Source organism: Sceloporus undulatus, chromosome 9 (genome assembly GCF_019175285.1).
Source record: "Sceloporus undulatus isolate JIND9_A2432 ecotype Alabama chromosome 9, SceUnd_v1.1, whole genome shotgun sequence".
In the NCBI taxonomy this organism is placed as follows: domain Eukaryota; kingdom Metazoa; phylum Chordata; class Lepidosauria; order Squamata; family Phrynosomatidae; genus Sceloporus; species Sceloporus undulatus.
In genome coordinates, this window is record NC_056530.1 from 33,994,073 (window position 1) to 34,005,115 (window position 11,043).

Below are 11,043 nucleotides of genomic sequence, written 5' to 3' on the forward strand. Positions count from 1 at the left end.
GCTCCTCCCTCTTTCAACTGTCATCTTGGCCTGAGAGGGAGCGACCAGGCAGACCCGGCTCCATCACGGACAGCCTGAAGGAAGAGGCTCCTCCCTCTTTCAACTGTCATCTTGGCCTGAGAGGGAGCGACCAGGCAGACCCGGCTCCATCAGGAAATTTACATTGCGCAGGTCAGTTTTTAGTCTTCTACGAACTGATTTCTAATTTTATGCAACACACTTTGAGTTTTTAGTAACCCTATGCCAGCTCCCACCCTATCATTCTATCCACTGGAGTTTGCTTCCAGGACTTCCCATGGTACCAAAATCCATGGGAGCTCCAGTCCTCCCTGGAAGCTCCAGTTTCTTCTCTACTGGGAAATCTCGACCCCAGTCTTTGTCCTGGAACTTCACACACGGTTAGCTATGTAGCGGAGGATGTAAGGAGCCCTATTTGCTGTTCTTTCTTCCTCTGGCTGTGTTTGCACTGCAGAATTAAAGCAGCTTGACACTGCTGCAACTGCCATACTTCAATGCTATGGCAGTTTTGGGAGACATTTATCCTTTTTGATCAGAGACCACTGGTGCCAAAATAGACTACAATTCCAGAGCCATGAGCCATGGCAGTTAAAGTGGTGTCCAACTGAACGGTTCATGCCAATTAAGTCTGGTTTACGGCAATGAGAGAATCCCAGCCTATTTCAGCACAATGCAGCAGAGTGTATACAGTGCGCATGGAAACACAATCCCACACCTTAAACCACCCACAATCTCTAGGCCCCAAGATCAAGGCTGTGTCCGCAAGAGCCAAATAACAGGCCTCTTGCCTGTCCTCATGACGATCAGTCCAGAAGACGCACGGCCCAGAGTCCATGTCCATCTTCTGGGAGCATGGCATGACGTCAGTTTCAGATGTCTTTTTTTCTCTTTATCTTTTCTCTCTTGGACAGGGCTTTGGCATACAACACTTCCAAGTGCCCCTCTTTTACCGGGATATGAGCAAGGAGGAACATGCGCATAGGCTGGTCCGGATCTCCAACGAAATGGAAGATTTCGCATGGGTGGTCCAGGGCAAGGTTTGGAAAGCCCTGGGGCACATGGAAGAAGTCACATATATCATGGAAGGCCTTGAGGATTTTGCCACCCGGGTCAGAGGCGAGATGAGGGAGATCACTGGCCAGGGCAAGGCAACTGGTGTCAAACCACAAGCAGGACTGGCCGGCGCCCAGCCCACGGCACGTGCGCAAGAAGGAAAAGGAGGCCCAAAGAAGCACCCTGACTTTGAAGTGCTTCAGCAGGAGATAGCGGCTGTGCAGCTGCAGAGAAGAGGCCCAAAGAAACCGGTTTCCCAAGTCCAGGGGGGGCCACCTGTCCAAAGACTGCGGAGGAGCCCACAGAACCATGCACGCTAAAAACAGCCAGCCCCTTGCCTGTCCTCATGGCGATCAGTCCAGATGACACAGGGTCCAGAGTCCATGTCCATCTTCTGGGAGCATAGAATGAGGCCAGTTTCAGACGTCTTTTTGTCTTTATCTTTTTTCTCTTGGACAGGGCTTTGGCATACAACACTCCCAAGTGCCCCTCTTTTACCAGGATATGAGCAAGGAGGAATATGCGCATAGGCTGGTCCGAATCTCCAACGAACTGGAGGATTTCACACGGATGGTCCAGGGCAATATGCGCATAGGCTGGTCCGGATCTCCAATGAACTGGAGGATTTCACATGGATGGTCCAGGGGAATATGCGCATAGGCTGGTCCGGATATCCAACAAACTAGAGGATTTCACACGGATGATCCAGGGCAAGGTGCGGAAGGCCCCGGGGCACATGGAAGACTGAAAATGGGACAGGTCCGAATGTGAATACTAGATGGTTCAACGGTACCTCGATGGATGGGATGCGAAAATTTGTAAATATTTTAAGTTTTGGGGGTCAGGGAAACTCAGGGGGAAAAGGCCTTGATATGTAATTTTATATATATATCTGTTGCAATGCCTAATCAAATCACTGCAGAGTAAAAACAGCCCAAAGAAGCACCCTGTCTTTGAAGTTCTTGAGCAGGAGATAGCAGCTGTGCAGCCACAGAGAAGAGGCCCAAAGAAACCGGTTTCCCATGTCCAGGGGGGCCAACTCTCCAAGGACTACGGAGGAGCCCACGAAACCACGCACGTTAAAAACAGCAAACCATTGTATAAGGGCAGTATATAAATAAATACAGTCATCCCTCTGTCTTGTTGTTGTTATCCCACAGTCTTCGCGGGGATCCATTTTGGCTACCCCTGCGAACACGAAATTTCGCAGATATTCAACTCCCCTCTCCCTCCTTTCCACCCCCCGTCCCCTCCCTCCTGACCTGCCTCTTTTGCACACACACCCCTCCAGCCCATCTCTGCCCCAGGTGCTAGCAAGGGGTCTCCCCTCAGCCCGGGGGCACAGGGCCAGGGGCTGCCAGGGGTTGGGATCCCCTCTCTGCTGGCAAGCCACCATGGCAGTTTCCTTTCTCGCCAGCCACGTGCCCCGTACCCCTCCGCCGCAGCCAGGGGCTGGTTCCGAATGCAGCTGCTGACTGAGGTCCTGCTCAATCAGCTTCAGGTCCGCCGAATCGAGGAGCCGGTTCTTGCTCAGCTGCTCCTGAAGGAGGCTGGACTCTTTATTTAGGGGAGAAGGAAGTCAAAAGAGAGAGGAGAAGAGAGGCGAGGGTCATTGGTGGCTTTTCCAAATGTGGTTTTGGACTATAGTTGCCATAATCTCTCAACCACTGGCTCTTTGAGGGTGGATGGGAGTTGTAGTCCTACACACTCTGGAGGGCTATAATGGTCCACTCCTGAGTTTCGAGGGCATGGAAGCAACAAGTCCCAAGAGAGCACTTCTCAAATTGGTGACCTCCAAATGTGTTGGACTACAACTCCCATAAACTCACTGCCAGCACAGCTGGAGTAGTAGACCAAATCCCGGAACAGTTTTGCCACTCCCACTGACGTGGGACCCCCCCCCCCCCCCCCCCAATTCTGCTCCATTGGCAAAGAATCCACCCACAGGTTCTCTCCCTCTGCTCCACACAAAGACGATGGGCTTACCTGAGAGGTTGAGGGAACACAGAAGGTCCAGCAAATAGGAGATCTGCCGAGGGGCCATCAAGAGATGCAGCAATCCCATCTTGCCATCTAACTCCAGCTGCAGAGGAGACAGGCAAAGGACGTGGCTTCAGCTTGAACAGAACAGAATCCAAGGGAGTGATGCAGGGAAGGGGGTGAAGAAAGGAGACTTGTGTGGAAATCTGATCTCAGTTTTCAGTAAGAAAATCTCCCGCGTGTGCTGGTCCCACCCCTTAAGATCACTCTAGCCTGCTCCGGGAAATCAAAGAGTTGGAAGGGATTCCTTGGGATGCCAAGAGCAATCGAGTTTTACCCTGCTGCCATCCTGGAATCAACAGCTACAGAACTCCGGAGATGGCCGGCCTACCTCTGTTTAAAATCTTCCCAAACATCAACCCTTTTGCCTAGCAAAGAGTAGGAAGGAGAGCCTAGGGATGGACCTGGGCCATATCTGGTCCTCCCCAGAAATACTCAAATGGCTACACCTCCTTCTCTGCTTGGTGATTCCCTAGCATTCTGGTAGGTTTCTCCCTCTTTCTAAAAGGTTGAAATACCTGTCCTAAGGCTTAATACCTGGGTAGCCTTGGCCTTATCCTACTGTTTTATAGCTGGGGTTCCTGCACTGAGTAGAGGGTTGGACTCAGTGGCCTCTGCGGTCCCTTCCAACTCTACAGCCCTATAATTCTATGAAGGATGATAAGGTAGGTGACGGTGGAACTTCCTAAATAGTTAGGAGAAATAGTAAATGAATTGCAAGGAACGTAGCACCAACAGCCTCAGTGGGACTGACCTTGGGTCCAGGAAAGGCCTCATTCTGCTTCAGCCGGATCCTCATCTCCATGTATCTGGAGCAGCTGCCAATCTGAAGCAAAGGGATGGGAGCAGCCTCCTTGCCTTTGGAGCTGGGGGACTCAGACGCCTCCTGGATTGGAAAAAAGGAGGGAGGAGACACAGTTACTCAACACAAGGAGTTTTCAAAGGTCTTGGGAGAAAAGCAGCCGTGTCCCGACAAAAATCAGGGGGACAGGCAGAACGCTTGGAAAAGGTATAATGCTTGGAAAAGTTGCCGTTTCCCCAGAAACAGTTGCTGTTTTCCTAGAATCCTCCAAGGATCTGTTGGCTGGAGGGTCTTCAGTCTGGTAACTCCCCCCAAATTATTTCAACTTGTAGTTTTGATATTCCTTTGGTGGTAAACCCAAAACAAAGGGTAAAGCAGGCTTCACCAAGCTGGCGCCTACCAAATGCTTCAGCCCACAATTCCCATCGTCCTCAGAAGGAACCACAAGGTGGCTCAACTCGGAGGTGCCAACTCTAGAGGGAAAGCTGGAACAGTGGCAGAGTCCCATGGCTTTTGGGTCTGTACCTTTGGGACCGGAGACAGCATGCGGGCGCCTGCTTCTGCGAACTCCTCATAGTAAAATAGGACTCCACTCAGTTGTAGGATCTTGTGGACAAACGGCAGAGGCTGGTGGATGTCCACAGATAGGGTTTGCCCGGACTCTTTCACCGCTTCGTCACAGTAGTCCAACCTGGAATAAGAGAGAGCTTCAGGACAGGCAAGACCAGGTTTTGGAAAACTGGTTGTTTGGGGCTACAACTCCCTGGATTTCCCAATCCTCTTTCTCTCTCTCAACATTACAGTGCAACTTTACAACACAGTACAATTCATTCATTACGGTAACTAGCCAGCATAATAATATATGTAGAATGAAAGCATTACAAGGCTATCAGCTGGGTATAATGTACACAAAAGAAGGCCATTAAATTTGACTAGACTGAAACGCATTGGGCTAACTGCAAGAAGAAAATATCCTTTTTCAACACCATCCAAGATCTCACCCAGACTGTCTTTTGCACAATCTGGGGCAGAGCAGTACTGGGCTTTGTAGTCATAACCAGTACTCTCAATTATTCCAGGAAACGTGCTGAAAACAGCCTGCAATTTCTTTACTTTGGGGGGGGGGAAGCATTACCTTTTGATGTGCACCTCTAAGGCTACGCTGCTTTGAGCCCCAGTGGGCACATACAATAATACAATTTATTGAGTAGCCCAAGGGCTCAATACGTATCACCGTGTCCAGAAAGGTCACTTCGATCCTCCACAGAACTGAGAGAGAGAGAAAGAAAGAAAGAAAGATCATCTCAGACCATTATGAGGCTGCACTGGACTCCGAGACCCATGCCAACCTTACCTACTCCCCACAGAGTATTCTGGCCCCAAATTTCCCCTGAATTCAACCCTTATCTGCTCTGTTTTGCTGCAAACAGCAACAAACAGGTGGCTGCCTCTCCACACAAGTCCCACACAGTTGTTTAAATGCAGGTTAGGGGAACGAAGCCCCAAATTGGGTGTGGATATGGCGAAAACAGTCCCGACCCAATTTGAGGTTTGGCCGATGCAGACAAAGGGTAGGAAGTGTGGGGTTTCTTATACCCTGCTCCGCCAGGCTCATGGTTTGAAGGAGCAATCCCCATGCAGATGCCACTCACTGGTTTCGATGGTTTGGGCAAACATCTCCAGCCCCTCCAGGTGCTGAGGGGTGTCGGAGGGCTCTTCGGTCTGATCCTTCAGGCACTCTTGTGCCAGCTGCATGCTGGTGGTCATGCATGATGCCCAGCTCTGCGACTGTGAGTCGGGAACGGCTGCGGAGACAGAAAGGGAGGGAAGAGAAGATCACTTAAGCTGGCTGGCCTGGGAAGCTGTCTGCTGTTTGTCCAGTGCCAGTCCTCCGTGGCTATGATGGGGCAACCTTAGCTGCCCCCTGGGCTTGGGTGCCTCCTTTATGACCCTTCGCTTCTAGCCATGAACGCCAGCCAAGAGAAGAGAGACGTAGTTTCACCAGACGGGACGGTGGTACATAGAATCATAGAGTTGGAAAAGACCGCAAGGGCCATCCAGTCCAACCCCATTCTGTCATGCAGGAACTCTCAGTCAAAGCATCCCCATTCAGCCTCTGTTTAAAGACCTCCAAGGAGGGAAACTCCACTACACAACGAGGAAGGAGTGTGTTCCACTGTCGGACAGCCCTTACTCTCAGGAAGTTCCTCCTAATGTTGAGGTGGAAGACAAGGGTTCGAATCACGGCTCAGCCATGGAAACCCATTGGGTGACCCTTGGGCAATAAGTCACGCTCTCTCAGCCTCAGAGGAAGGCCATAACAGCAAACCTCCTCTGGACCGACCTTGCCAAGAAAACCCTAGGATAGGTTCCACCTTGGGTTCACACTGTTTGCATGTGTGTATGTATATAGTTGTATACACATACATATATATATGTGTGTGTGTGTGTGTATATATACATACACATCAAGGCTCTTTATTTATTTCTCCCAAGGCTGGGATTCTGGGCGGTTTACAACATTAAATAAAATAATAATAATATACATAAAAATAAATAATAAAATAAAATAAATAATTAAAAAAAATAAATATTAAATAATTAAAATCCATAAATTAAAAACATACAAAAATATTATAAATACAAAAAATAATTAAATCGGCACAATAATTACAACAAATTCAATACTAATAGATTAAAATGCTTAAAAATGCATTAAAACAATATAACAGCACCCCAAAGTCCTGCCTTAAAAACTTTCTGCTTTAAAAGTCTAAACATACTTGGTGAAGGCTCTGGGTTCGAGATGCTGCAAGCGAGGAGCACGCACCTAACGAACTCCCCTCCGCAATGGCACACCCCGCTATGCACGCGCTTCTGGGCGGCTGCGCCTTATAGAGACTCCGCTGGAAAGGCACGCCCACGCAAAGTTAATTGGCCACTCGCTCACACCTTGACACGCCCCCCTCGGCACGCGCGGCTTGACCTCTCTTCCTTATATAGCCTCCGCTAGAGAGCCACGCCCACCTAAAACTCATTTGTTCCCGTTCACCCCCTTGACACGTCCCTCTCTTCCTTTTATAACCGAAGCCCCTCCCTATTAACTGATTGTCCCCGCCCACCTTTCTGAAGCAACCGCTTTCCTCTACCGAGGCGCATGCGCGTCACACGCCCCAGCCTTTCGGTATCTGGAGTACCATAGAGATAGGAAAGATAGAGGTATTGAATGTGGTGGCCATAGAGATACAACAAAAATAGAGGTGACCTTGGATCACGACCAGATTTTGCATCTACACTGCAAAATTAACGCAGTTTGGCAGTGCTTTAACTGCTTAGATGCCAGAATTCTGTGGGACAGAGTCATGGCAGTTTAAATCGATGCCAAAGCGCTTTAATTTTGCAGTGTGTGGATGCACCCCAGCTAAGCTGCCTCTGCGCTGCAGAATTAAAAAGCAGTTGTTTGCCACCATTTTAAACTGCCAAGGCTCAGTGCTATGGGATGCTGGGACCTGTAGTTTTGCGAGGTGTGTTTTTGCCTTCTCTGCCACAGAGAAACTACAAATCCCAGAATTCCGAAAGATGGAGCCAGTGGAGTTAAAAGTGGTGTGAAAGTGCATTAATTCCGCAGTGTGGAAAGCACCTTCGAGGCTAAGAGGCAGGGAACACACGGCTCAGGGCACTTTTCAGATGTTCCAATCCGGGATTTTCCTCCCAGGCCAGAAGATGACAGTTGGAAGGAGGGAGGGGAAGGCTCTTCCTCTTCAGGCCCGATGGTGTTGGGCCTGTCCTTTCGCTCCCTCCACACACACACACACACACACACAGTACAGACATATATGCACATGTCCCTCTACATTTGCTGTGGTGAGGGGCACAGGACCCTTGTGAATGTGGGAAAACTGCAAATTACAAAAGCACCATGTTTTTACCTGAGAGGACACCTCTCTAGGAATCTCTAGGTCCTCCAGCGCAACTCTATGGTCAACGTCTTCCAGAAATTAACCATAGAACTGCATTGGTGGAGCTACAAAGGCCTAGTAGAGTATTCTCTCAAGGAAGAACCTCTAGGTGTCTCAGTGCGACCTTTAGTTATAGTTGACCATAGAGTTGCGCCGGAGGACCTAGAGGTTCCTAGAGAGAACATTATCAAAGCAGCAGCAAAGAGGGAGGGATGAGTGTATATATAATGAATATATCTTCGAACCTATGTGATATATTTATCTCTATGTATCTCTAGGAGATAGGGAAGGGCTCCCTGTCCCTCGGGCAGCCTCTCTTTCTTTCTGCCCAAGGGACAGGGAGCCCTTCCCTATCTCCCCGGGAAGGAGCCCGGAAACTCCGGATAGAATCGCCGTTCTACTCTTTCCTCTCTGTGTGTTTTCTAAGGTCCTTTCCTTCTTCCGGAGTTTATTTCCCTCCCCCTTTGACGTCGCCACAGCAACAACCGGAAGTTACGTCTTCGGAAGGCGGAAGTAGCGTCGGGAGGGAGGCCGAAGCTTCTCGGCGGCGGCTGTGGCGGAGGCCTAAGCGGCTTGGAGAGAGCCATGTCAGCGGGCGGCGGCGCCGGGCAGCGCGAACCGGGAGCTTCGGGAGGGTGAGGAGGGAAGGGAAGGGAAGGGAAGGCGGCGGCGGAGCTGCAGCGGGGCGGGGACCTTGAGGCCGAGGGGGGCCTGGAGAGGAAGAGGGCTCTCCTGGGGCCTAGGCCCGCCTGGCCCTGGCCGCCTCCTCGGGGGGACTACATTTCCCATCAGCCCCCAGGCGGCCTCAGGGGAGGGGCAGCATCCCAGCCCAGCCCTTTCCATCCGGTGTTCGTCTGCAGGAGTGGTTCCCAACCTTTTGGTTCTCCATACGTTGTGGACTTCATCTCCCATAATGCCTTGCTACTGGCTAAAGTGGCAGGGGCCTCTGGGAGTTGAAGTCCAGAGACCTGGCAGAGACTTTGTGGCACCCTGGAGGCTCTCTGGGAGAACGAACTCGGCTGCAGCAGCTGTTCAAAGGCACCTGGGAAATCAGTGCTGTGGGCCTATGATGTTGCCTTCCAGTCAGTTCTGACTGACTTGGCCCTGAAGTGACCCTATCGATGGCGGGGTGTTCTTGGCAAGGTTTGCCCAGAAGGTGCTTTTGCCATTGCCTTCCTCTGAGGCTGAGAGAGTGTGACCTGCTCAAGGCCACCCAGTCGATTTCCATGGGACCTACTGAAACAAATGACTGTACTTGCCCATAGGGCAATGGTGGTGAACCTATGGCACACGCCCCAGAGGTGGCACTCAGAGTCCTCTCTGTGGGCATGCATGCTGTTGCTCCAGCACAGAGTTTGCCAGAGGTCATTACTAGAAAGCCAGAGGGACATGGCACTTTGCAGTAAATAAGCGGGGTCCAGGTTGAAGTTTGGGCACTCGGTCTGTAAAAGGTTTTCCATCACTGCCATCGGGAAACCATGGCCTGTTACAGACTGCCAACATAAAGCTGCTTGGGGTCTCTTTGGAGGTATGCTCTTTAAATGATGCATGGGGTCCTAAGAGTCCGGAGGTCGCTCCAAAGCCACACCTCATTCCTAAGCACTGGAGGGCAGCTTTGGTGCAGCTTCCGGATTCTTAGGATGCATGCATCATTTAAAGAGCATACCTCCAAAGAGACCCCAAGCAGCTTTATTTTGGCAGTCTGTAATAGGCCCATAGTTGCTTATAGAGAATCATTGGAGAACACTTGTCCATAGGAAACCATTTATCGATTCCTTTGTTGTTGTTGAATGTTTTAGAAACCCAGAAGACGGGGAAAGTGTTCTCTTATTATCCCCTATGCGCAAGTATTCTCCAATCATTCCCTATGCGCAAGCATTCTATGCATCTCAATGGGCAAGTATGGTTTCCCTATGGGCAAGTACTGTCGTTTGTTTAAGTACGTCCCAGTTTCCATGGCTGAGCGGGATTTGAACTCTGGCCTGCAGAGTCCTAGTCCAGCACCCAAAGCATTATACCATGCTAGCTCTCTCAGCCCTATAGTTACCATAGTCCTCTGTGTCCCTTTTTTTGTGTGAGTGGTGATGTATATTTATCTTTTTCACTCTTGGCCATCATTTTGCTTTCCAGATTTGACATATTGTAGTTAACACTGGAGTCGATGCTGTCTGTGGATTGTAGCGGTCCAGTTGGAATATCATTTGTTCCTGGTGATTTATTCTCCCCAATGTGTCTTTCACTTCGCTTTCTGGAATTTAGGATGCATCTTCCTATGAATCTTCTTATGTATTTCTTCCACTGTCTTTATAGCTTCTTGGTCATGTAGTAAGTTCTTCTAATCATAGAGTATCCCTGCCCTTGGTTTCTTGCAGTCTTTGCAACAACCCTGTAAGGTAGTATCTGAAATGTACAGGGTTAAGTGACTGTTAGGATATCTCGCTTTCTGAGCTCAAGTCTTTGGAGATATGTTGAGTTGCATTTACTTTAGGATGAAGAGAATGCATACTGTTAATGCTCAGAGAGCCAGCGCCACACTTTGCCTTTGTATTTCAGCCATAGCCATGTTAGGACCATTGCAGATCAAAGCAGATACTTGTTTTTCCTGTGTGTGTGTGTAACTTTCCCTTCAGTCTCTTAAAGACAAAACCTTTCTATCACTTGCTCTTCATCCTTTTAAGCCAGGAGTGAGGAACTTGGACCCTCCAACTGTGTTTTAGACTGGATATCTCCTAATCTTGTACCATTGGTTATATTAGTTGGGATTGCTGCAGATTGAAAGCAAAAAGCAATTGGAAGGCCACTGGAAGCATCAGTTTTGCACCACTGTTTTAAATGGAGATGTTTGGGGTTAAATTTAGGACCTTTTATCTGTTCTCTACAACTTAGCTGTAGACCTGCCCTCTTAGTCTGTCCCAAGTAAGATAAAATGCCACTGTAAATAAGTGCCTTAAAATGTTTCAGAAAATCTACTACACGCTTTGCCACATTTTTGTTGCTTTGCTATCAGGTGCTGTGTATGGGCTTACAGCCGATGTGGGCAAAATGTGGCCTGCGTGCCCTAAAGCAGCAATGGTGCCCAAACTGCAACCCAGACACCACTTATTTATTGCAAAGTGCCACATCCCTCTGGCATTCTAGTAATGAACTCTGGCAAACTCTGTGCTGGGGCAA

At 49.5% G+C, this 11,043-nt stretch overlaps 2 protein-coding genes across 10 annotated transcripts in view; one reads left to right on the forward strand and one right to left on the reverse strand.

Annotated features, from left to right (window-relative positions):
- Positions 1 to 1,984: 1,984 nt before the first annotated feature.
- LOC121915003 (autophagy-related protein 2 homolog A-like) lies at positions 1,985 to 6,870 on the reverse strand. 5 transcript variants are annotated; one of them, XM_042438815.1, is made up of 6 exons: positions 6,744 to 6,870; positions 5,566 to 5,718; positions 4,439 to 5,182; positions 3,866 to 3,997; positions 3,058 to 3,154; positions 1,985 to 2,628 (listed from the first exon to the last, which is right to left on the reverse strand). In XM_042438815.1, the coding sequence occupies exons 3-6, from the start codon at positions 4,457 to 4,459 to the stop codon at positions 1,985 to 1,987; spliced, it is 894 nt and encodes a 297-aa protein (XP_042294749.1). In that variant the 5' UTR covers positions 4,460 to 5,182; positions 5,566 to 5,718; positions 6,744 to 6,870. The 5 variants fall into 5 exon arrangements, with proteins under 5 accessions (XP_042294749.1, XP_042294748.1, XP_042294751.1 ...); XM_042438814.1 differs by having other exon boundaries at positions 4,439 to 4,604; positions 5,049 to 5,718; XM_042438818.1 differs by having other exon boundaries at positions 2,173 to 2,259; positions 2,504 to 2,628; positions 4,439 to 5,718.
- Positions 6,871 to 8,354: 1,484 nt separating this feature from the next.
- Positions 8,355 to 11,043, forward strand: part of KHDC4 (KH domain containing 4, pre-mRNA splicing factor) — a 24,254-nt gene continuing 21,565 nt past the window's right edge. For all 5 annotated transcript variants that reach the window (XR_006100702.1, XM_042439588.1, XM_042439587.1 and 2 more), the window contains exon 1: positions 8,355 to 8,507. Coding sequence is in view for 4 of the 5 variants with exons in the window: in XM_042439588.1 (XP_042295522.1) it covers positions 8,458 to 8,507 (50 nt within the window). In the remaining variant the exon portion in view is untranslated. The remainder of the gene's footprint in view (positions 8,508 to 11,043) is intronic.

Coding starts and splice junctions, on each gene's coding strand:
- LOC121915003 (XM_042438817.1), bottom strand. CDS start 4,459: ATGCTGTCTCCGGTCCCAAAG. Junction 3,998..4,438: donor TGCTGTCTCCGGTCCCAAAG/GTACAGACCCAA, acceptor TTTCCAATCCAG/GAGGCGTCTGAGTCCCCCAG. Junction 2,629..3,057: donor GTGTTCCCTCAACCTCTCAG/GTAAGCCCATCG, acceptor CCCTAAATAAAG/AGTCCAGCCTCCTTCAGGAG.